At 38.8% G+C, this 26558-nt stretch overlaps 1 protein-coding gene across 1 annotated transcript in view; it reads right to left on the reverse strand.

The window, feature by feature from the left end:
* The window catches only part of casz1 (castor zinc finger 1), a 96914-nt gene extending 78903 nt beyond the window's left edge, over positions 1-18011 (reverse strand). Inside the window, exon 1 of the mRNA XM_010891778.4 lies at positions 17614-18011. Coding sequence (XP_010890080.1) covers positions 17614-17662 — 49 coding nt within the window. The 5' untranslated portion in view covers positions 17663-18011. The remainder of the gene's footprint in view (positions 1-17613) is intronic.
* Between the last annotated feature and the right edge of the window lie 8547 nt (positions 18012-26558).

A 26558-nucleotide genomic window follows, 5' to 3' on the forward strand; every position in this document is an offset into this window, starting at 1 on the left:
TGGAGTAACTATCAATCCAAGAAAAGCAGATTCCTAGCTCTTTTTTAACTGAAATCTGCCATTGATATTTTTTATGTAGAGGCACGTTTCAAAGGGAGGGGTTCAGGGTGACAGGAAGGCGGCGGGGCCGCTCCTCCTCCTTCTCCCGTCAAGACTGAATGTGAATCCCTGGATCCCTGGAACATTCAGTGGCTGACATGGGATGGAAAATTCATTCCTGTTGCGTCTTGTTCTGTCATTTATTTCCCTGTACTTTCCTAATCCTGTAACAGTTCTATAATCAGAACAACTATCCTGTCCTGTCCAGATGAAAAAACACCTTCACCTTCCTGTGCATTTTATTTGACACAGTCATTATAAATAACACTCTCAGTTAGTTGTACATCTGTGTCTAAAATCACCCATTTTCCCTCCATTTAACCATGTGCTAACAAGTTTCCATATCTATGACTCCATTTTGGATTCTACTGAGACAAGAAATCAACTATGAATAGCTAAGTTTTATTAGCCAGCTATGGAAGACATACATATCATTATCATGGAGGGGAGGGGCAGGCAAAAAAAAGAAAATATGTCCTCCTAACATTTACGTTATGTGTAAATAAGCCCAAGACACTAGATTGTTTTGTGGTGTAAACTCGGAGACAGCAATAGTTAGCAAGTGTGAAGAACTGTATCAAGTCTCTGTGCAATGCGTGCAATCGCTTGATTTTCCCGCAACTGATGCCAGTGTAAATTCAAACACTATGGAAGTGATTTTGCAAACAAAGATAACAGAAGCAACTTTTTTAAAATCATTGAATGCTGTATACCACTTTTTTTACACCAGGAAAGACACATCATTGTATTTTGTATGAAAACTTAGGATGGGCCTCTATATGGAAGAAGACAATAACATGCTATTGTGATAGTCTACAAAGCCCTCTTGCAGAAAAAAACAGCATATCTGAATTTACATTGCAAGGTTAAAACTAATAATTAAGACCAAATGACTGGTTGTTGGATACATCTTGGTTGGAATCAGTTATTATACCCCACAGAAATGGAAAGAACCACAGAGAACAAGCTCAAAAAACCTTTCAGAATTTAAAAGATGGCTTTTCGTTTCGGTTGTTGAGAAATGTATTTCCATTAAAACCACAGCCATAACTCATCCCATTCTAAAATGGAATGGTTTTCTTTTCTTTGTTTTTGTATCATCAGGGCACACGTAGATGACCATCTGTTCTCAGTGTGGGTCCTTAAATATCAAGATGGACAAAAATTATACATTTCCCCAGCAAGCACTCCTTAAAAGTGATCCTTCGTTAATTTGAGGAATTACATATTTTGGTAATCAAATTTAAAGGAACCCTTACTTGCAAAAAGAATACTGCTGAGGCGGAGCTATAATCTCTGGTTCAAGTCTCCTTAGACTAAAGCTAAAAGCTAGGTCATTGCCTATCGCTAACATAAGGCTAGCCTGAGGAAGAAGGGGTCAGGGGTATAAAACAAAGAGGCCGCTGGAGTCAGACAAGGATATCCTCACCGATCCGACCGCCATCTTGACCCTTCCCAGTTATTAAAGAGCTAATCTGTTCCACATGTCAATGTTAGCACTTTTAGCCGCCGATTAATAAAACAAGACCCCAGAGTGCTGTGTGTGCTTTTTCACCGCCTCAGGTTGTTTTGGCTCACTTTGTATTTTTAGGTTTGTGTCTTTGTTAATTCAACAGTGCCCCACTGTATTAGCATAAACAGTGTGAATTATTAACTTACATAAATAATTATTATCCATTCCCTAATACCCTGTTGGATGTTCATTTTTGTGTTTTAGTATTTGTTTTCTGTTAATACAGAAGCAGATAAGTATGTCTGTTGGCAGAGAAAGAACATGCATCTCTATATTTAGTTGGGACAGATACTATGGGCTTGCTTGTGGTCTATCCTGACCTGCAATCTAGAGATGCAAGCACCCTCATGCTACAGTGATGACTGATGAGGCTATAGTACAGTACGATCCCAGACTTCACCAGCACTGTAGAACTCCACAGAGTGTCAAACATTTAAAATAAGTGATGAGATCAAGAACCCCATAGCCACAAAGGAGGGAAGAGGGCACTGGAAAAAGAACTCTAAAATATGTCTGATCCATAAAAATATGTTTTTACACTACAGCAAACAGAGGTGTGAATTGATTACATGCCAGGACGAAACAACATGAACAACCTCCAAGGAAGAGAAACCATCCGCCTCCTCTCCTAATATTGCCTTCAAATAGTCACCTCTAAGGATGTTTGCCAAGCTCTACCGACACATACTGTCAACCAGTGATCTTATACAGTGTGACAAAACATTGTGGAAAGTGAAGCTAGTTGAGGAAAACAGAATGATGCAAAGTTACACAGGAGATGCGGGGGAGGGGGCTTAAAGGACGTGATTTATCTGGGCTTGATTGCGTGTTAATCGAGGTTACGTGTATTAAGTGGAATCTAATTGGAACAGACACTGGCAGTCTGACAGATCGACATGATGCAGATGGATTGAGAGAGAGAGAGAGAGAGAGAGAGAGAGAGAGGGGGAGAGTAGTAGTAGAATAATATCTTTATGCCGTACACAGACAAAAGGAAAGACAAAAGGCTAGTTGTTCACACAAGGAATAAGATAAGTAGATAGACAAGGGAAAAAAGCGGCACATATCCATTTAAATATCTTATAAGAATAAATATAACAGTTTTTATGACTGTTGGTGGATGAGACGTGACCCTTTGAGAGGACAGTGTTGTGAGTGACAGTTGTGCAGCCCTGGAATTCGCTCCCTCAGAGCACCAGTTGCCACAAACATTCATATCTCGCTTTATTGGAAATTTAAAAAAAAAAAAAGTCCTCTAAAAAAACACACAGAGGGAGTTCAGGGCAGCTGCTGGAACATTTCGCACCTCAAAGTGACGAGCAACTGCTCCACTGCTCCCCTAACTCTCCCACTTCATGACAGACGACAACTGGTTTGAAGGCCTACTTCACCCAAATCTTAGGTATTTAGGGCAGAATGCCTGTTCTAATGTTATTAAGACCAAGGACACACAAGAGGCCCACCTGTTCAGCCAAAGCAACAGGAATGCACTTTATGTTTATACTGTGTTATTATCTATTAAACCTAGAAGCCTGCAGATGCTTTAAGGCCGATAATAGGAAAAGAGCATAGATAGTTCTCCATTTAGAAACAGCATCACGTTGCTGTCCATTTCTACTCCAGGACTGGAATTTGGCATTGGAATAGAATTCTCCGCAGTGATATAACCAATAATACTGCGCTTACATGCCAGACTAGGAGTCAAAGTATGGCTCGTTAGGCTCAGAGAATGTCCCGTGAATCAGAAAGGACAGTCACATTGCCATTATATGTGGGCTAGAAATACAGAACCTCCTAACGGAATGGGTCAGTTCCACCAATAGAAAAACAACAATACAGGCATGACCAGCAATGCCACTGAGAGGTATAGAGAGAAAGAGGGCAGACACACTTTAGGCATCATTTAGGGGAGAGTTATAGGATATACTGCAGCACTTGGAACTTCACTCGTCAACACAAAATGCTGAAATTCTTTCTGACACAAACTTGTCACAGGACAGAGACAGAGGAGTTACTTTGGTCAACCGTTGATCTGATCCATGCTGACGGTTAAACTAATGGCATTAATAAGGACAAAATTACAATTTTGAACAATTTCTTTTTTCATATTTATCTAGTCAACCTTATCCCCTGTTTAAGAGAGAGAGAGAGAGAGAGAGAGAGAGAGTGAGAGAGAGTGTGTGTGTGTGTGTGTTTATAGGTTTTCACATTTTTCCGGCATGGCATTGGAGTGAAATTGATAGCAACGTTTTGCAAGACAAAAATAAAACATGCAAGCCTTGAAATATGACCATTTGATAAGTCATGTAACGTTGTTTCTGTAAATGTGGCTTCAGGCAGGATTTATGTATAGCCAGAAAGAAGACTGCATCAGTATACTGTCTGTAAGACCTCTGTCAAGAGTAAATAACTTATATATAATCTGAATAATAACAGTAATCTTGACTAAATGTAAAGAAATATCCAGTATTATGAACTAAGCATGGCAACATGTTTAAAAACAATATTGAAACGAATCAAACAGAAATCATTGTTAATTACACATTACCTTATACACGTTTATCCTTCAACAACACAAAAGTTTTAGGTGTGTGTGTGTGTGTGTGTGTCCTGCTCTGATAGCTTTTCAGCCTATAACATTGAGAGGAATGACACACTGTGATCAAGGACATGAATTGCTCATTGATTTTTAGGGGCCAGCTTAACTATCCATTCCAATTGATTTTGAGCTTTGCTGGGTATGCGAGTTATGGGAGTTTTAATGCATCATCTATGTGTACTCATCGTCGCCAAACTGAAAGAGGATTTATAATTGTCTGCGAAAACTGCATATGGAAAACATTTGTGAAAACTCAAAAACGTATAATGATATGCTTGTCTTTGTTTAGAGATATGCTTGCCATAAACCAAAATAATCATCAACTATTGCACTTTACTCTTTTGTTACCTGGATATGTGGGAATATCTCATCTTTGACAACTTCTGCCTAACTGATACCAGAGATAGTAGGAACTTCCTATTTTATAGTCAGTTCAGCCCTATTGTGTTGCCTGTGTACAGAGTAAAGTATATATTGGGGTATAAATCATGCTCTGTCCTTACATGACTTACAGTAAAAAGTAAAAAACATAATGTTACTGTAACAATCAAAATGCTTTTTGGGTTGTACACTGAAGCTAGCAATGCTACTAAGTCTAACTAGCTACATATGAGTGTAATTTACCTTACGACACGCTCAATCATACCACAGGCCCCAGAAAAAATGGATACTTTGTTGGAAGTAATTTAGTAGATGCTTTTATTCAGAGAACCTGTGCTTCCATTTTCAGATTTTTCTGTACTGGCCCAGGGTAGGAATTGAACCTACAAACCGAACATTGCAAGCACCATGCTCTACCAACTAAGATAAACAGGACCTTTCCTGCTTTATAACCAACCAGACCATCATGCTCTATTTACATTCAGAACAATTTGAGAATGCATTATCTCAAATGACAGTACAAATCTAAAAACAGTCTGATAGACTGTGGATGGACTCTGTGATCATCTTATGCAGGATAATAGAAAAAACAAATGAATATCAACTTGCAATTAACAATTAATTTCAACCATTAATTATCGAAAGTCTGGCAATGTAAGAGATCATGTCAGAGCAATTTGATCCAAAAGATGGTCTAAATGTCATCTGCCATGTATAAAGTCATTAAAATAGAGGCTTGTTTTCCACTGCCTCTCATGTTTCACTTGGCTACGGATAGATTTCTGTTCTTCAGCAAAAAAGCTGTCATTCATATGATATCATCTACTTTTGAGCATGACTGAAAGCTCTATATGAAAGCTTTTTTCCTTTCTCTCCATTCAAGGTGTTTTTCCAATTGGTTTGGGTTTGAAACAGCCTCTGTGTGAGGTAAATGTCCTTTATTCTCGCATAAAGCACACTTTACCCATTCCTTTAAAAAACTCCCCACTTAATTAATGTTTTACAAGTGCCACTGTATTCTTTTACTGAAAATGCCTCATCAAAGCAGGCAGGTTCCGATTACGTACGCTAATTGAAATTTTCTATTTCTGAGCCAACATCCTTTTTCCTGCTCTCCCTCCACACACAATAAAGCCAACATTTTGTAGTCCACAAATGACACCAAATCATTAAAGTAATGTGGGCTTTTCTTTCTTTTCCTCCCCACTGGCCGGTTCATGAGACAGCTTCATAAAGCAGTAAATGCTTGGGGATGCCTATGAGCATGTATGTGGCTGGGACTGCGTGTGTATGTGCTTTCATGTGTGTGTTTGAGTGTGTGTGTGTGTGTGTGTTTTATACAGTTACCCCACCAGGGATCTCATAGCAGATGGCAAAAGCTATCCAGCCAGACTCCAGCTGATGATAAGTTATGAATTAGGCCTAAACCAAGCCTATAGCTCCCAACGAGCTCATTGGCATTGGCATTGATAGGAGCCATATTCAAGGGGTTCCAGTTGGGTAAATGTAGGGTGTTTCCCAGGTATGTGTGCGCTGTGTGATACAGCCATACAGGTTGTGTGTGAACAGCTGCAGATTGGAGGCGGAGCCACAGCCCATTGTAGGAGGCAGGGATGCTGGGAGGACAGTGAGAGCTGGTTTTGGAGACTGATAATAGAGACAGCAAACAACAGAGAACCTGTAACCTCACCACCACCTTCTACTGTGACTATCGGCCTACACACCAAACAGCAGTTGGCATACAGCGAAAAAAAGCCTGTCACAGTGACACAACACTCACCTGAATTACTGCTCTTAATGTTACATTACCCCGTAGATGTAAATGGAAAACATCTATTTCGCTTATTCTATACTGTAATTAGCTAAACACAAGTAAAGTAAATGTAGCATATGCAACTCTTGACATAAAATGACCTTTACAAAAATGGTCAAAAACGATACGCGCATTAGAAGACGGGGTAGGCATAGCTGGACTAAATGTAGCGGGCACACTTATCTCCATAATTTCTTTTCCTTTGTCTATTCGATGAGATGTCTTGGTGTAGGGCTGGTCTAAATTATTAGGTTCCAATGGCACATTTCATGGAAACATATATGAACATTTGTTCCCAGTTACTTTGTGTAAAAAAAAGTATCTCCCTTATATTTCCTTAAACTTTCCATGGGCATTCTTTTATTAGTTTGTTTTGCACGCATGGGGCACTAGAACTTTGCATTCTTTCCCAAGGTCAGTTACCTTGGGTAACATGTGGAATATTTGCCTATTGGTCTTTTCAGGTCACTTCTATTATATTTACATCAACTCATATTTGATAAGAGATGTAAAAGACCTATAAAACAACATCATAAATGGGAGAGGTGAGGCTGAAATAAGGACAAAGGATCAACTGCCTTTCTTTTTTATCTTGGACACACTGATATTTTAAACTCAGTATTTCTTTCTCACTCTTTCACTACCCCCCCGCCCCACCCCCCCATCTCTTTCTATCTCTATCTCTGGCAAGACATGGAGCGGGTAGGCTACTGAACATAACTGGTTAGATTTACTCCACTTGCTTCTCTTGGTGTGGGCAGTGAGCAAGCTCTTGTTTCATAGAAGAGAAGTAGCTCCTTTTATCTCTCTAGCACTATAATCACTTAACAAAGACTCAGGCATTTGCACAAATTAAAACATCAATAATGCACAAGTGCTTTCCTGTTTCAGCATAAGACACCCCCCCCATACACCCACCCCCCCATCCCCATCCCCACCCCTGCATCCCAACCCCAAAAATGTATCCCAGCTCGCCATCACTGGTCCTGCTGATGGATCAAAAGGAATCATAAACAACCCCTCCCCTTAAAGTGGTCTGTCCCATTAATCTTTGTTTGTAAATATGGGGTCAACTTTAGAGATGGGACCAAAAAGATGGTAGGGGGGGGCTTAAAGGGAAGGCAAGTGGTGGCACTTCAGTATAAACAGCCAACACCCTTGAGTGGCGTCGTGTGGCGTCCTTCCATAAACAACACCACCGCTGTATTGCTGACATTTATGATCTGTGGTCACAATGGGATACACAGGAATGGTTTTAAGTCCAAGTCTGCATGTTTTGCCCTATCGTTACACAGCTAAAATTGCCCTAGGCCAACTCTTTTATTTACAGGAGATGAAAACACCAAACTGTAAAAAAGTATGACACGGGCCTAAAACAATTGTAGGCTGGTAAAAGAACTATGGGAAGGGGAGTCGCATGGGAAAGAGACTTGGTGATCCTTGAAAGTAGATCTACTGAAAACCGTAAAAACTGTATGCATAAATGATACATAAACTTTTATGAAACCAAAAAAATACTACATGTTGTATACATCCGAAAGCAGTTTTCCCTCCATAAGCATTAAATGCTTCTGAAGACAGTAAATCCATTAGCAAGGCTATACCCTATGGAAAGTAGTGTACTACATAGGCTATACCCTATGGAAAGTAGTGCACTACATAGACTATACCCTATGGAAAGTAGTGCACTACATAGGCTATACCCTATTGAAAGTAGTGCACTACATCAGCTATAGGTTTCCATTTGGGATACAGGCATGCAGTGCTATAACAGGGGCAGAGGACGATCCATCCCATGCAGATGGCCTCAAGGACAATTAGTAGTAATGATTGGTTGCTTGGCTGATTGCGGACAACAAGGCACAGAGATGGGATGATGAACACCAAATGGCGCCTTTAAACTTAAATGTTACTTCTGCATGTTGGTGTTTTCAGTACACACTGAAAACGAGCATTTCCTCAAACTAAGAAGGTACTAGTGCTCAGTGGTAGATGACAACATTATAACTGTTTAGGTTCTGTGGGGTGGGTCCAAGGGACAGAGGTACTGTACCATAACAGGAAAATTAAGTTGGTACACGATTATAAAAACACAGTAGTGTGATTATGAAGACATAGGAAACATTGACTGGACATAACATTTATCTAAAATCTAAAACATAACAAATGTTGTAAAGGTTCTTTAACTTATATTCTCAGGCATTTTTACATTTAAAAGATTATCACAAGCAGTTATTTCAATCATGCCCCCCCTTTTCTAGTCATCCCGTTCCAGATATCTTTATATTCCCCCTAGTCTCTGTTTTCTCCTTCAGTTAGGCCAGCAAACAAATCCCCTTGTTAGCAAACTGTTAAGACAGCCGCTCGGTACACAAATTGCGCTCGACCAAGCGAATTTGTTTTGCAAGGGTGACCTGTTTAATCATCTCATTTTCTTTGGCGGACATTTATTCATCTGGTTTCCACGGTTACAGAGAACATTAAGGGGCTCCAGTAATAAGGCTGGAGAGTCAAACAGGTAATAAAAAAATTAACGCCATTTTCCAGCAGCCGAGGACAGTTGGTGAAATGAATCAAGGGAGAAGGGAGAGAGCATTGGGAATGGAGATGGGGGTGGGGGGCAAGAAAGAAGGCCTCCAATATTGTCCAAACAATAAGCACTTACTGGTTATGTCCCTCTGAAGATCAGCTGGTGCAGTTATAGACATGACACTTTGGGCACAGAGCAGAGGAGGAAGATAAAAGCCTTAAAGTCGCACTGCTCCTTTTTTATTGTCTTATTGAGATTACGTATCAGGCCAATTAAAAAGTTACTATATGATAGTTATTAACTTTTTTTATTAATTTTTTTTCTTGAACTTTGGTAGTCATCGAGGCAATGTGCAGTTGTGGCAACTGCTCTGAGTCAATAACATGTGGGGGACAACGTGACGTTTATGAGGCTCGGTGAGAAATATTTCATAGTCTTCTCAAGTCATATTATGTTGTCCAATAATGGATTATTCACAGCTCGGGAAAATGTGGCAATCGCTGTACGCTTTCCACACATGAAGCACAGATTTCCTCTGACTGACTATTTGAAAAAGTGACCTCCACACCAATTGGGGGAGCCAGACTTACTGCCAAATATAGAAAATTCCAGCACAATGGGGGGAACAGGTGTTGTGGGCACATAGAAAGTGACTAAGCTGAAGGGCTGTGTTGCTGCTGATTGCCAAATAAGGTAATTTTGAGAAGTCGTTGTGACAGAAAAAACAACCTACAAACAACCTGCAAAAACTATGAAGAATTAAATTCTTTAAAAAGACAACTATTGCATGAACATTAGATGTATGTATATATCAGACTGCATTGAACTTGGGTGAAATAAAATGCCTCATAGCAAGTATCCTATTATCTTACATTCTCACCACCCAAAGTACATAAATCTGTATTCTATCCCTATATGTCTAACACTATTCTGGGTATGTGAAAATTTGCAAATTCAGAAGGTGATTCTGAGAAAAACTAAGAATGAGAGTGAACAAATGTTCCAAACCAAATCTCTTTTTGTCTGGTTTAACACAACCCATTTTAAGCCCGTGACAACACCTGTCTCACACAGTTTTGTAGCAGAACAAAGCAAATCCAATTATTTTTTCACTTTGCCACATTATGTATGTGTGTGTGGACATGGTTTGGGGCTCCAGACTGACTGAGGTCTGGTGGTAAAGCAAAACGGATGGCAGACAACGTGTCTCAGGAGGAGGAAAGATGTCAGATGATCTGGACTCTGTCTCACACACACAGATATGCCCCCCGCACGCAGATGAACATTAACCTAGTGTCGTCCCCCCCGTTCCCCCCACACCAACACACACGTCGTCGTCCCCCCACACCCACACCAACACACTCATACACACCATACAAGGACAAATTAACAAGAGGTCTCAGAAACAGACTAGTACAAAAAAAAACTAAAAAAAACTCTGGGTATAGAACTGTCAACTGTTCCACTAACAGCCTCTTAACAGGTGTGAACCATGGAATCCTATCAAGTTACAGAGTTTAAAAAAATTATCTGACAAACTGCAAAGTCTTGAGCCTCCAACCACCCATTTCTCTCTCCCCCTCTCCCCTCTTTTTCACTCAGTGTGTTGGCAGTGACAGAATAGAACAGCTGTGCTTCAGATTTATCATGTACAGACAGTAATTATTGCTGGTACTGCCTGCTACTGACCCAAGTGAATAGAATGTCACATGATAAAACACAACAAATCTGTGGAACCTGGGGTTGAGGGGCGGCGGGTTGGGGACTGGAGGTGCAGAGTGGGTGGGGACTGGAGGTGCAGAGTGGGTGGGGACTGGAGGTGCAGAGTGGGTGGGGACTGCAGGGTGGTTGTCTGAAAACCACCAGCGTCCCTGTTTGCAGTCAATTACCAAAGAGGACAGGGATATTGGCTCTGGAGCTTGACAGTGCAAACACTTGCTCCCTCCCTCATGACAGACAAGATACGTAAATGTTTGTTTCTTTTCTCTCACTCTCTCTCTCTCTCCCTCTGTCTCTCTCTCTCTCTTTCTCTCTTTTATTTTCTCTTTCTCTTCAAAAGGTAAACTACAATTCCCCATCCAAATGCTGTACCACAATGAAAGGACAGGACAAATTAAATATGGAAAGGACACATTTCAAACTGTACAACCCTAAACCCAAACACTACTCCATAAAAAACGACCGTGTGACCTGAGTCCACGGCCACCCAAAGTGTTCCCTTCACTGTCGGTTCTCCAGTGGAACCCTGCTTGTATTTCTCCCAGAAACAAGAGGATGGGAGTTCTCTTTAGTGAGAAAACATTTAGGCCTATCATCTATGTCAATCACAGTCCTTAGCATTAGACAGTTAACCCAAAGTTCGGTACCAAGTTCTTCCCACCAGGCTACTGGCAGTGCCATACCCATCCTGGTCAACCCAACCTGTTTGAGGGGCGGTTTACTCCTTCTAGACCCCACTGCCTTATTTAAAAGGATTAATCAACGCGTTTTGTGCCGGCTTAATCTCTCTTTCAGACAGGCCTAATAAGTGTGGTTCGATAAGCAAAGCATGCAAATTCATTCGAGGCCAGTGGAGCCCGTGCTTTTCAGACAAACGCGGCATAGTCTTTCACACTGTGCTAATTGCCTCCTCATTTGTCCTCCTTTTCTCTCTTATATGGTATATCAACGAGCCCAGATTATTCTTCTCCCCTACTTTGCATGAAATTATAATTTCATATGTAAGATTGTGAATGAAATGGCACAGCGGAAAAGTCTTGTAGAGATGCATATATCTTGACTCCGCACATTTGAATACATGACATAGCTTATTCAACAACAACAACTCAGCCTTTACACAAAAAGTACAAATATGAAGAAGTACATTCATCATATATATTTTGTCATGCTAATTCAACATAGTGTGTAAATGGGTATTTCTCTAAATAAAGAGGACAATATTTGACTATGACTTATTACATGAGTAGTCACACAGAGAATGCATGTTCCTTTTCAATGCAGTGACCAGGTCTGTTTGGCCTTTAGTAAACGGCCCTATCACTTATAGCCATGCTAAACATTCCTGAAGAAGGAAAAAGATAAACAACAGCTTTTTCTTTTTATAGTTGATATAATCAGTAAGCTCTTCAAGTTGTCAAATGCTTGCTTCCTCTGTCCTTGTCTCTCTTTGAAAGTGCATTGGAGCCTGAGGGGAGAAACCTTCACTCTTCTCCATCAATAGACTTTGAGCGGGAGGTGAGGAATGAAAGAAACAAGGGGGGAATCTCAGTTGCATTTCCTTGGTTCTTCATGTCCTTTCTCCTCACCTCCTTCTCAAAACCTATTGGATAAGAAGTTAAGAGCGGAGGAGACAAGACAGGATGCCATGTAAGGAAATGCAACTGAAATTCTACCAAAGACAGAGGAAGCAAGCCTTTGACAGGTATTAACAATTTCAAACAGAGCCTGAGTGAGTGAGTGTAAGTAAGTGGGCAAGTGACTGATGACTGACCCGACAACCAAGCGAGCAACCATAATACCCACTGCTTCACCAGAAACCACCCCTATTGCCTAGCCTTCTGAGTGTCGGCACTTGTGGCGACACGGTAAGAGCCCCACACTACCCTCTGGAATTGCCGATATTGCTAACACCTGTCAAAGTATCTAGGGGGTAAAGTTTACAGGGGTTTTTTGGACCACCAGTTCCCCACAATCCAGAACAACATGTGAAGAATTGGTTTGATGTTTCCTTTCATTGCCGTACACACACAAGTGTAAACTGTGTAAAGTGACGTCCCATTATCAGGTTGATCTGACATTTCTGGGTACCTGGATACGATACTCTGTAACAATTGTGAGACTAAATAAACCTGAAAACCACACTGGAAAGGGTGTCAAAATAACCCTTTCCAATGTGTTGCTTTTTTAAAACTGTCAAAGCATACATTGACAGGTCCGTTTAGATATTTAATGCTATATTGTGTGATAACTTTGGAGTGTTGTCCAATACTTTCCAACACGATTGGCATTAAATATTTACATTAATGGTAGACTGCTTGGTGTTTGCTGATGGGATGTATCTGTCACTTTTGAATTGGAAACAGTGAAATTATATATTTACATAGCATTTATTCCCTTGCTTCATTCCAGTAAGTTAAGGTGCAACCACTGACTAACTATACAGGTAGGGGCATACAGTGGTTTTGGCTGTATGTATCATTGAATAAGGCTGCCAATAGTTAGCTGGTTAGCTACAGTAGGTAGCTAGGACAGATTATCAGTGTGACATGGTATGGCCAGCTATACAAAAATGACTGATTCCATTAGAATGATGGGTACAGAGGTTGAAATCCTACTTTTTAAGGACTGTTGGCTGTGCTTGTGTCCATTGACAGGCATTTCACAAATCACCAAACCCACATGTGAATATTGAAACATAAAATATATTTGCAGATGTTTAATTCTTCAATTGAAAAAAAATAGATCAACATTTAGAGATCTAACTTCAGCTGTAGCAGAACCATTTTTCCTCAAAAAGCACACATTTTAGCTAACAGCCAAATATCATATGCACATCAAGCTAAGATTATTATACACATTATTACTGTAGAACCATATTAAGGACAGTATCAATATTTGTTTTTCATTAATCATGTTAAAAGTTACTATCTATGTTAGAAGCATTCCACTGTGCATTCACATTCATTATTTAGGATTTGTATACCCAGGAAAACTCTTCCTACTGCATAACATAGGGAGATACAGAATGTTGCAAGGTTACAGGCCAATGTGTAATTATTCAAAATGAAGAAATATTACAAGTTTAAATTTGATTTCTAATTAAAATGTTTATTTGTATAAGATAAACAACATAACTATATCATAGTTGTAAGGAAAGAAAAGTAGTGCTACACACTTTTTCTCAAGTCTGTGATGACTCCAAAAATGAAACATGGTTAAAAAAATAAAATATTAAACTCGTGAATTTCATTGACTGCATCTGTTTTCCCCTTATATATATTCATGTACTCACATGAAAAAAAGCTAATCATTAATGACTTTGCAACAGTTGAAAACAGTTGTCCACAACAGGACATGATCACTTGTACTCTTTCTTCTTTTTTTTTTTACAGAAAAACTTATATCAGTACATGACACTCAAAACTATTTAAATAAAAGTACTTGTAATTTAATTTCACTGAATACTAATAATAATAATATTAATAATAATTGTAATAGCAAAAATAGTTTTAATAACAAGGATATTTTATTTACTTGGGACTCAAAAACAAACTTATTTTCTAATGAATTATAATATAAAAAGGATTTTGCCGTGGTGAATTTGAGGATAATAAAGACATAACGAAGGCCTAAAGGTGCAACCTGTTTATTATTCTGTAGTACTTCCTCTCCAAGTATTAATTAGGCCATTACTCCAGATTGGTGACGGGGAGCTTTGAGGTTTTAATTAGGTGCTGGCCACTGCATGAGTGCACAGGAGTGAAGAAAGGGGGCGGCCATGCCACTTGCCCCTGCTCCTGGCCCATATCAAGTAGCCCCCCTCTGTAAGCTTTGCCTGCCTACTGCCATCCGGGAGATGTACAGACGTCCACATGCATCTGGACTTGATTCCAGCATTTGAGCGTTTGATCTCACATGTTTTTCCCTCTCTGCTGGTACAAAAAAAGGGCAGTTGGTGCGAATTGGGTATTAGGGGGGGACTAAGGTAATTATGGTGTAGGGTGGCTTGTGTCTGATGACGGGGCACATGCTCAGGCAGGACTCAGCTGTCCCTCTCTCTCTTTCTCTCTCCACAGTGCTTCCTCTCCCTCTCTCTTTTAAAGCCTGACATAACACACACAAACATCAATCACACACTCACTCGGAGCGGACCATAAAACTACACTAACATATACATTGCGATTAACTATGTATTTTTTTTTACACTCTCTTAATAATTTTGAATTTGGATGCAAAAAGACAGAAAACTAAACAAATAGATTATATAAAATTGAGCCATCAAAACTACAATAATGGAAATAACTGAAAAAATAAGATTATATATAATATTGTGAACAAATTAAGTATGTCAATATCCCTATGAAAATATGTCTTAAATGGATTACAGTTTTGTGTATATGGTTGATAAAAAATGAACAAAAATATTTTGATAATACAGAATTTAATTGTAATCTAATTTACAGTAGGTCATGTTGACTAGTTCCAGTTTATGTCAGGGAGAAGAAAAGCACACATTTGTTTTGTTTCGAGCAAGATGTAAATAATATATTGGGAATTCTAATGTTTTGCGTCGGTTGACATGGTGATACTAATCACTTCATTGCTAAAATGCACTCTTGCCTGACAAGGCTCCACAGAATACCCTGAGTCCCGAAGGAGAAATCGGCATGAAAGGGGTTAAAGACAATAGCTTGCATCCCCCCTCCAAACATCTCCCCGCTAAATTTATTTCAAAACTCTGTTAATCTGTGGTACACAACATTCCCATTAGCATAGCCCAGCCCTCTCATAAAAATTCCAGCTAGTTTAATTAAAAAATGTAAATTTACTGTCATCCAAGGAGCCGGAGAATTAGGACAGCAACAGCATGTTTTATTGCTTAAGACATCAAATTGATTTGGGTTATGGCTAAATTGTGATAAAAGGTTATGGAAGGCTGCAAGACCTCGGGTCTTGTTTTTCCCCATCATTTCACCCTGTTTTGTGGAGGGCCGTAAAAAGTGGAGAGGGCCACCAAGGGTTAATCAGACAGCTCATTGAGGAGAAGGTAATTGCTATTATGACTCAAAACAAGTATAAACTATATATATATATATATATATATATATATATATATATATATTTGCATATATTCTCAGATGAGTAAAAAGTTTGAAATTAGGGTGTGTCTGAATGGATCTAGGGTTCTGCTTGTTTACTGGTTGTTTCAAAACTATAATTCAAGAATATCAAGTTAACAAGACGAAACAATAGCCAAACCCTTAAGTCAAATGTCTGTGTTAGTTTCTGTGCTACTCAATGGTCTAGAAGTTGATTGCCCTTAACGCCACACTCCATAAAGAAATGCCTTTACCTTAAACCCATTCTTTTTATTTAATTTCAGCATACTTAAACTGTTTAGGTCTTACCAACATACAAGGACATGTTCAGTTTAAACAGAGAGGAAATATATTATTATAATTATTATTTGAATGTATGATATCAAGTACGATACAGGAAAAGGGCACAGCTTAGTTATAGAACAACACAGTTCACACTGTATCAAAAATTACCTTAATAAAGGGTAGTAAAATAATAAAATCAAGTTCATGTGAATCAAAAGTGAAAAGTAAATCCAATATTTTTTTTATCAATAAACATTTCTCAGCAGTCATATTTTTTAGACACAAAAGATTGCTGTCATATGCTGAACAATCATTCACCAAATGTTTTTTTTCAGGAAAAATGGCAATGAACTATGTTTATGGCTCTTTTCAGGGTTTGTTTAAATAAATTGTGTGGAACGAGAATAAGTTAGGTTTCAGTCGAAGTAAGTACAGAATGACTCACAGAAAATTAACCCAGTCATATGTATCAATGGTACAAATAATGAAAATATGCATTGGAAAAACACACACACAGTCATCCAGAGGAGAACACACAGTCAACAAACATAGAGTGCACAGCGATAAAATGAGCCACATTCGTGAGAAGGGCAACACATTCTTCAAGAATATGGCTTGGCTTAATTTAATCTGTTAACTGACTTTAAAAGTAACCCAGATTAGAACAGCAAAGTCTAAGTAAGAAATGTAATCCATTGGACAGGTTAGTCCAAAAAAGCATGGGGGAGAATGACACCATGAAATGTTTTATTCAGCTTGTGCTGTGGTCTAACAACTCTGGATAAGATATTGCACGCCTTATGAATATTTATCATTCCTAAAATATGTAAGACATACAAATGTTTATATGTACGTATGTATGTGTGCGTGTTTGTGTGAGAAAGAGTAACTGTGTGTATATTGTGTTGTTTACTGTTTTAGTTATGTATGCCTAAACTCAATACAAAATGAATGGAGCAATAAAAAAGGATAGCAGTTGTTGCTGTGCTCCCTTTACATGTGTGACAACATAACGAACACAACAGTTTGTTTGCTTTGTCCCCTTGGCAACAAACCCTTAGGCCATTCAAGGCACTCTAATTGCATTTCACATACCTACGAGGGTGAACCCAACCTGTATTTTTACAGTATGGAGCGTATACAGTACATTTACTCAAAATCATAATACCAAATGAAGGAACCAAACACGATAAAAGAGAAATGAAGTGAAAATGCCTCGCAGTGTGTTTGCAGGTTCACCTCAGAGCACAGATATAAACTTTGACTCTTATAGGAGAAAATGAAACTGTCTCAGTAAACTTTTTTCGCCACATGAATGCACTACACACTGTTATGAGTACACTGTATTGTGCGCTCGAGAACTCAGAGATCATATTTTGATATTGCAACCACCCTTGGGCACTGTCAAAGAACTATAAATAAGGGTCTAGTACACACGGGTATATATCTACATAGCATGAGTAGTTTATTATTGGACAACTTCCCCCCTCTGAATCTTTAGTTTGTGATGGAGGCACACCTTTAACTGTCAACTAATAAAACATCTGACAAAGATAGAAGAAGAAGAGTACTCACCATATTCAGGGAAGTCGAAGTTAAATCCTCTCAGGCATGTAACTTTCATAATATTACTCAACTCTGTTAGAAAATCATTAGAATTGTTGGTTGATGAACGGGGAAACAGAGCGGAAAAGTAACTAGATAAAAAGGCTTCCTTCAATCATGCACTAAACTCCTTGACATGTAATCTGTCAATAGTTTGTTGCTGAGATAATGCCGGCTGCCACGAGTGAATTTGATTGGCAGCTGGGGTCTGGCCCCTCCTCTTGATGGGGGGTAGTTGAAAGAATACAGAGCCTCCCCCTTGCTTGCTTGCTTGCTTGCTCTCTCTCTCTCCCTCTTGTGTGCTTGCTATCACCCTCTGGTTCACTCCCATACACACACCAAGCTGTTGGTGATGTTGTCTGAATAGGCTAGGAAATTACGGCAGAGCAGGAACCGGAGCAGTTTTTTCCTCCCCTCAGTGGGCTGGCCCTTTCCATCTTTGTGGTCTACTAGCCTTTCAACTCTCTTGGGGTGGAGCCTTGCCTCGCTCTATTCAAATGAGGGAGGGAGCAACATTAAAAATGGGTTTAGGGGGGAAATAATGGTTAATTTAGGATATTACACACGTTTTGCATATTGTTCAGAAATTCCTTTTTTTAATGAAAACAGGCATAGGTTCTTTGTTCAGTTTTATTAAGCTATTTTTTTTTTTAAGATTATTCGGGATGTAATACTTACATAAACCAGTGTTTCACATGATACCTATGTTATGGTATAAAAATGTAAAAGAGCTGGTTAAAAACAAACATGCACTGCAACTACAGATTCTAACAACTATTCAAAATAATGTTTATCAAAGACTGAAGTCCCTTACAGGAAGCAAACAAGAGTATTGACCAGATTCACATACGATACAGTATGTAACTTTATCCACCACGGTTGGTTTAGAAATGCAGATGAAATGTTGCTCCCATCCACCCCAACAAAAAAACAGCTTTTTGAGCAGTCTGTCTTTCTTTAATTCACTTTATCTTTTCTCCATCACTTTCTTTCTCTCTCTCCTTTCTGACTCATTCCCTCACTCCTCCCTCTCTCCTCCCCTCCTTCTGATAAGGTATCGGTTTTCATTGTAATTTCAGGTGAAATGATAAACGACAGCCGTTACCAGGTGACAATGAATACTTTATAAGACAAACCCCTAGCTTATTTGCCTGGCAGTTTCTTCCGCAGTGGCATGCAAAGTTTGCCTCTGGACCTTCTGATCATAATGTGCAATATTACAAGGTTCTATTTCAAATATCCACATTTCAGGTTCTATATCAGATATTCACATTTCATACACATGGTTTCGGATCATTCCAACATACCATCAATTAATCTAATCTGAAGATGTGTCTGTGCTTTTAACCACAAAACCTTAGATGACAAAGAAGTAACAAAGGTTACATGAAATATGTTCAAAAGAGTGAAATCAGCATTCAGTGTTAAAAGAAAAAGGGGAAATACACTTGTATATGTTTTTAAAACGATAATTCTATTATATGAGTCAAGGCTTCAGTTCCTGATTGCTGGCAGCAAAGTCCAAAGTGTGTACATAAAACAGGTTTTGGTTGATTCTGTCATTATGATGAGTCATCTTGGTTAATAATGGAAATATGTCTCCTCCTTCATACAGCACTTAAAGGGGAAAATGGCCTTAAAAGGCCTTGGATTAAAGGACTCCACCCTGATTCTTGCATTAAAAGACATTCACTAACTTAAGTAAATACCAAATCCACATCAACTTTACAATAGATATTAGATAAAGATTCAGTGACTACTACTGTATTAGGTGAAGGTGCACTGCAACCACAAGTGACATGTTGAGGCTAGGAAAGACATTACTATTTTTCTTAATAAAGTGGATAATACAGTATATTAAAGTATTCTATAAAATTATTTTTGACTGATAAACATGAGCCATTGACATAGTCACCAATGTTGCTAGCTAGTTATTTATTATTTTATAAAACAGCTCAGCTAGCTTATACAAAGTGCTTGTTGGTAAAAAAATTATAATAAAAAAAAAATACTTTCTGCAGAGGATGGCTAAATATGAGCCAGCAGGTTAGTCGAGCAAGCTATGATAAAATATTGGCAACCACAACTAGCTAACTATGACATTTTCGGCACAGCACATTCCATCATCGATTTTTGTTTTTGACAAGTTAAATGAATAGCTTATTTAGCATCTCAGATAGTGTTATATGCCAAAGACCAAAACTAAATGGCATATCATATTTTTGTGGACCAACTGGTTTAATTTCTTAAGTTTGACAATCATGGAAAGCAGCATGTTAACAATGTAGCAGAGCCAGCCAGTTCAATGTAATATTACATGAAAGAGTTGGGGATTACCAGCGCATCACACATAGCATTGATTATGTTCCCATGCAGAACATGACATTGAATACATATATTGCACCAAAAGTTAACAAGCTAACTACCTGTTGTAGAGTTAGTTTCAATTATTTTTCACAAATTCTCCTATAGCCAGCTTCTGCAATATATGGAGCTGATAAAAAGGAGCTATTGTTGAGAAAATTTGGTAATTGGCAGACTGATGTCCAATCATATTGGGGGAATATAATTAGATTTTAACTTTATGAAGCATTTGTGTCATGGAGAGTTAACCTCCCCTAACTAAATAACTCAGCTACTTGTCAACAACAGGTAATGTTGTTGTTGACAATGCCTTTGACCTCCAACCACTCACATTTAAAATTCAGGGAAACATTCATGTTTGGATCTCAGTAACTCCCGGGAGTATCTGCTAGGAAAGTGTCCCAAACTACCTCAGAAGATGACAGCAAAAATATATATTTGAAACTGTTACACATCAAAAAAATAGCTCCGGAAAGAATTAGGAGACCATTGCACATTTTTCTTTCCTTTCCAAAAAAGTTGAAAAGGAAAGTTATGAGTGAGGAACAGAAGTGTTCAATTTGCAGTGGTCTCTTAATTTTAACCCTTCTGTTCCTCACTCAAAACCTTCCTTTTCGACTATTTTGGAAAGGAAAGAAAAAGGCGCAGTGGTCTCTTAATTTTGTCCAGAGCAGTGGTATCTTACTTTTGTCCGGAGCTGTACAGCCTATTCAAATCTTGTAACAAGTTTTGTTTATTTAGATAAAACTATTGTCATGTAAAAATGCTCCAAGACATCTTTCAAAATCTGCTAGAGTGGTTTTTCCTGAGTTGATAATGCATCCCAATAAAAACTTAAAATACAGTTTTCTTTAAGGTTTGTATGTATAGTATTGCTTGTGCTAGCTAGCTGGCTGGACTCTTGAGTTTATGCTTTTTTGTGTTGGGACTTGGTTGGGTAGCAATGCATAGTGTGGTACTACTTTACCCACTGGTAACAGCATTTATCGGGTTAGCCAGTAGCTTATATTATAGTTCTGTCAAGACTGGAATAATGGGGGCAACTTGTTCTATGTACCATAGTGACATGGCAACAATGTGAGGAGTGTTGGATGGAATGTCAATGTCAGAAGATCATCTCACTAGAGCAACCAAAAATAGTAAATTTCAAATGTTATCATTACAAATAGGATCTGTTCAAAAGTACATTAACACATTTCAGACTGCGCGTTGCAAGATGATTAACACGAAACGGCTTCCATATAGTGCATTTGGAAAGTAAGTTCACCTTATCCACATTTTGTTGCGTTAAAGACAAAATGTATGATTGATGAAATATATGTTTTGCCATCAAGCCACACAATAGCCCATACTGACAAAGCAAAAACATATTTTTTTTTATAAATATGTGTCAATTTTATTTAAAAGGAAAAACTTAAATATTTAATGTACACGAGTATTCTGACCCTTCACTATAAAACATCAAATTGAGCTCATATGCATGCTGTGTCATTTTATCAACCGTAAGATGTCTCTTGAACTTCACTGGAGACCATCTGTGGAAAGTTCAATTAATTGAATATGATTTAGAAAGGCACACAACTGTCTAAGGTTGCACTATTCAGTGTCAGAGCATAAAACCAAGCTATGAAGACCATGAAACTCTACGTATGATCTCACAGAATTGGATCTCAGACTGGGTGCGAAGACTAATCTTTCGGCATGACAACAACTTGACGTGAACAGCCAAAACAGCGCTGGAGCGGCTTAAGGACAAGTATGTGAATGAACTTGTGTGCCCCATTCAAAGCCCGGATTGGAATCCCAATGAACATCTGTGGGGAGACCTGAAGATTGCAGTTCACCGATACTCCCTGACCAGTCAGACACAGCTTGAGAAGATCTATGAGGAAGAATGCAAGAAACTGCCCAAAACCAGGTGTACAGTGGATGCATCCCCAAGAAGACTTGAATATGTGATCACTGCCAAAGGGGCATCTACGAAGTACTGAATAAAGGGTCTGAACACTTAATGTAGATGAGATTTAAGTTTTTCCCTGTCAATAAATTGGCACACATTTCTAAAATCTCATTTTGTCATATTGGGGTATTGTGTGTAGACTAATATATAAAATATATAAAATATAAATAAAAAATATTTCATAACTTAACTAAATGCAGAGGGAGTAAAGGGGTCTGAATACTTTCAGAAGGCACTGTATACCGCACACGCGTATTACCAATTGCAAGTGATCATGCAGTGCATACATGTTGGAACTATACATGTGGAACTATGTATATTTTAAAGAATGTACACCGGATATTGTAAATCATAGGATGGAGACAATTCAAAGAGGATGTGTAATAATGCAAAGGTCTACCTCAGGTAACTATGATCTTACCTGAGAGCAATTCCACATTGACACTAACACTGTAATCCCAAAATCCCTTGAAAATGTACAATGCATGCACACATCGTATTTGTACTGAATATGTATTGTAAATGCAGCTCTATACGTAAATCCGTTTCAGCCTCTGTGAGGTCATATATGAGGTCATATAATGAGACATATCACTCTGAGACATATTACTATACATTTTGTTGAGGAGGGAGGCGTAAGGAAGGCGTAAGGCCCAAATTCCCAACTAATAATAGATACCAAAAAGTAAACTACAGTACACAATGAACTTGGACCCGTACAACAAAAATCCATTGTCCAGTACAGTGCATTGCCACACAATCTCTGCAAGAGGAAGGATGTAGGCACTTGAGCACTCTTTTTCTTTTTTTTTTTGGGGGGGGGGGAGTATATCATTATTTTTAAATAGGAATGTGGGGGGGCTGTTTGATGTGGTCTGTATGTATTGTATGGGGCATGCTGGTGAGGGCTGACGCTGGGGTGGTGGGGAGGGTAGATGTGTGACATGGCAGGGGTACATCAGTCAAAAGGCCGCTGCCCCAGACGTTTGATCGCCCCTGACCGCGCACTCCAGGAGGGGCTGGTCTGGTGCAGGGCCCACTTGCAGGCCTCCGTTCCACTCGCACAAAAGCCAGGGCCCAGTTGAAAGATGTGAATTCAGGGTCTTTTGTCCCCAAAGCTCAGGGACAAGCCGTGTGAGAAATCTGACCTTTGCTGAGAGTTAAATTGTGTTTTTGAACCCCTCTTGCTGTCTCTGGCAGTTTGGGGGCAAAGAGTGAGTGAGATATTGTGAGGAAAGGGGAGTGTGTGTGTGCTTCATTGGTGTGTTCTTGTTATATGTGTGTGTGTGAGTGGGGGGGGGGGTGACTCTGCTAAGAGGTTAGCTGTAGGCGGGTACATGGGAAAGGGTGTGGGGGGGAAGCTGTAGGGATAGCATCCCTAGCAAACTTTTTTTCCCTGAGTAAGACACATTTGAAGAGTTTGTGTTTTTTTTTTCAGATAATCAAGGTTTGTTTATTCTGACACTCACTGTCACAAGTTTGTAAAATTGGCAGGAAATTGAAAGTACCAAAGCTCAATTTTAGTGCAGAGGCTTCAAGCGGGCTTTTGACAAAAGCCATTTGCCCTTGTGTTGTTCTAGGGAGTCTGTGATGTTGGATATTATTCCCTCTCACGTCTGTTTATATAGCATTATATATTTATTTTAGTGCAGAGAAGGTGCTGAATATTAAACTTTGGCAAACCTAGCACATTAATGACGGCTATGCGCCAACGTCTTAATGATCAACAGCTTCAAGACATGTGTCTTTAATTTATGTGGATTTGGCCTGGCTTTTATAATTATGATTGTGTGTTGATATTCATTTGATATGGTAAATCCCTGTCTGGATGATTGGAGCTATTAAAATGTACCCTTTCCCTTTCAAAAGCTGGTATGAGGTACAGTATGTCTGTCTAAAGAAGATCTTTTGTCTTGTATAATGCAGTGTTGAATGATATCACATATCAGGAGTATGCTGAGAGCAGGGATTATACGGACAAAATGTGTTTTACTGTCAATATTCTTTTTTCAAAACAGTTCTTCTGCCTTTAATCATCATATCTTCCACATTTCTCTCCCGGATGCAGACATCCATAATGCAATCTTTCTAATTTTGATTCCTCACAATCTGGTTTTTAAAAGGGAAGAGAAAAAGGGACATATTTCTGAAGGCTCAGTCCATAATCATTTTAGATAGATAGCCTTTCCCATCGCAGATGAGCAAATATTTGTAAACCAGCTATCTAATGGAAAATTAGAGTGAAATTAGAGCGAAATTCATGACAGAGAAATCTGATTACCCATAATTCTATTATGCCATCTTAGCCCACACAGCATATTTTTGTGGAGTTTTTTTCCATGAATACCTATGCCAGGGGTCTTGCTAATCAAATTAAACTGAAATTCATCTTCCTATTAAATTCAATTAACTGCAATTTCTAAAGCCTAACAAAGATTTTAATTACTAAATTATAAAATTCTCTCAAGCCAAATTGGGGAGAGAAAAAGTGCATCCCTCGCATTTGAAAAAAAAACCCACGGAAGGAAATTGCTGATCAAAAAAAGATATCCAGGGGAAAATAAAATTAGGGAAAGAGCGCTGGGGCCCTTGTTCAGTGAGTCTGGGGTGGAGAGTGACGTGTGCCAAACTCGAAGCTCCTGGGCCAGAGGAAATGAACTTAGCCGAGGTGCTCTCCGTCTCTAAATGTCTCCCCTCTGAGTTATTACACCATAATTGACTAATTGACACCTTAATTTCATTTATGGGGCTCCTGGCTCATAAGGCAACCTCTGGGTGGGGCAGTGGTCTTAAAGCGGAAGTAGGGTGTATGCATTACTGATGCAGGTAGACCCTAGGGCTATAAGGTCATTTCTCTCTCAAATTCCCAGATACAATTCTTGTTGTCTTAGATGAAAGTTACCAAAACAGACTATAACAAAAAAGATAGAATTATTTGTATGCAGTAGGAATCTTTTGGTTCTGTATCGCAAGACAGATTAAAAGTCAAACAATTACTGAGACGTTTTTTTGGGGGGTACTTGCTATTGGTTTCACAATTCGGAAATTACAACACATTTAAGGCTTTCATGGCATAAAATTGGGACAGTTGGCTTGACAGGTGTCTCTGGTTGGTTAAGTACATTTTGTCAAATCATTTGCGTAGGCAAAAGAGATCTGTCAAATTTCTTGTCTTGATTCTAGGCTTTCATTTGTCTTTGGTGTCTGCCAAGATGAGGACCAAAGGTGGTCCTCATGTTGTCAGAGGTACATTATCAACCAAAGTCAAGAACACTATTATGACGCTAAACATTCTGAGCGAAACATAGCCATGACCTTACGCTTACCAAATATAACAGTTTGGATTATCATTAAAAAGATGGAAAGTACAGGTGACCTCAGCAATTGCAAAGGGCCTGTTGGAAAAAGGAATTTATCAAATAACCAAAAAAGGCTTACCAAAAAGCAAAAAAAAACAAACAAAAAAAAACAGCGTGGAACTCTCCAGAAGGTAGGCATGAATGAGTCAGGTACTACCATCTGCAGGAGACTTTACCAACCAAACTACAGATGCTATTCTGCAAGGTGATTACTATACATAAAATAACCTGCAGAATTCTGGAAAACATATTGTGGTCAGAGACAAAAAAAAACATGAATCAAAGTAATCGCAAAAGGAAAGTGTAGAGAAATAAATGGTTTTCAGCAAACAACCTAATCTGCGTAATATAGTGAAAGGCAAGTATGGCTGCAGCGGGAACTGGCTCACTTTTCTTCATTGATGATATACAATGCTGATGGCAGAGAAAGAATTAGTTCAGAAGTGTACAGATATATATTTTCTGCTAAAGTATAAACAAATTTGTCTAACATCATAGTTAAAAGTTCTTAATTGGCCAAGTCAATCTTCAGATTGAAATTCAAATGAAAAAACCATACATTTTCTGAACATTACATGTAAGGCAAAAATACACAAGATACAGGATTTCAAATAGAAAAACACAATGAATTTAATTGCATTATTTGTTGTCTTTTTTGCCTAGAATACAAAAAACTGAATGTTGGCCCTGCCTATGAAGTGGAATAGCCTATACCACCTTTCTCCAACCAAGTAATTATGATAATAAGGCAAGCATTGGCTAGGGTCTCAGGTCACCAACTAGGACTATTTACTAGCCACCCCCTGTGCCTTCCCCAATGGGTGGCTAAAACAACAGCTCAGCATGCCCTGCAAACACTACAAAGCTCTGTCTGAAAAGGCACCTGCTGCTGTTATTCACTTTAAGGCTCTTTAACGCCTCACTCTGTAAAAGGCACATAAGAGAAGGACAACCTTTAGAGTGAATTGGGAGTTGATGTATTACGGCCCATTTAGAGTCTCTAGACTTGTTACCAGTGCCTGCCCCATGAGTCACCATATAAATAAAATAAAATGCAAGAACATCAATGATACAAAATCAAGCCCCCAACCTTATAATAACAATAACAAAACACATAGCAATAACTTTATTCCATATTTTTTTAATTTGTATTTTGTAGTTTTTGTGTGTGTAGTTTTCATTCGTTTTTCATTAATGGGAAACATTTAGTCAATTTGGCATGTCAGCCATTA

The sequence above is a fragment of the Esox lucius genome, chromosome 12, assembly GCF_011004845.1.
Source record: "Esox lucius isolate fEsoLuc1 chromosome 12, fEsoLuc1.pri, whole genome shotgun sequence".
Taxonomy (NCBI): domain Eukaryota; kingdom Metazoa; phylum Chordata; class Actinopteri; order Esociformes; family Esocidae; genus Esox; species Esox lucius.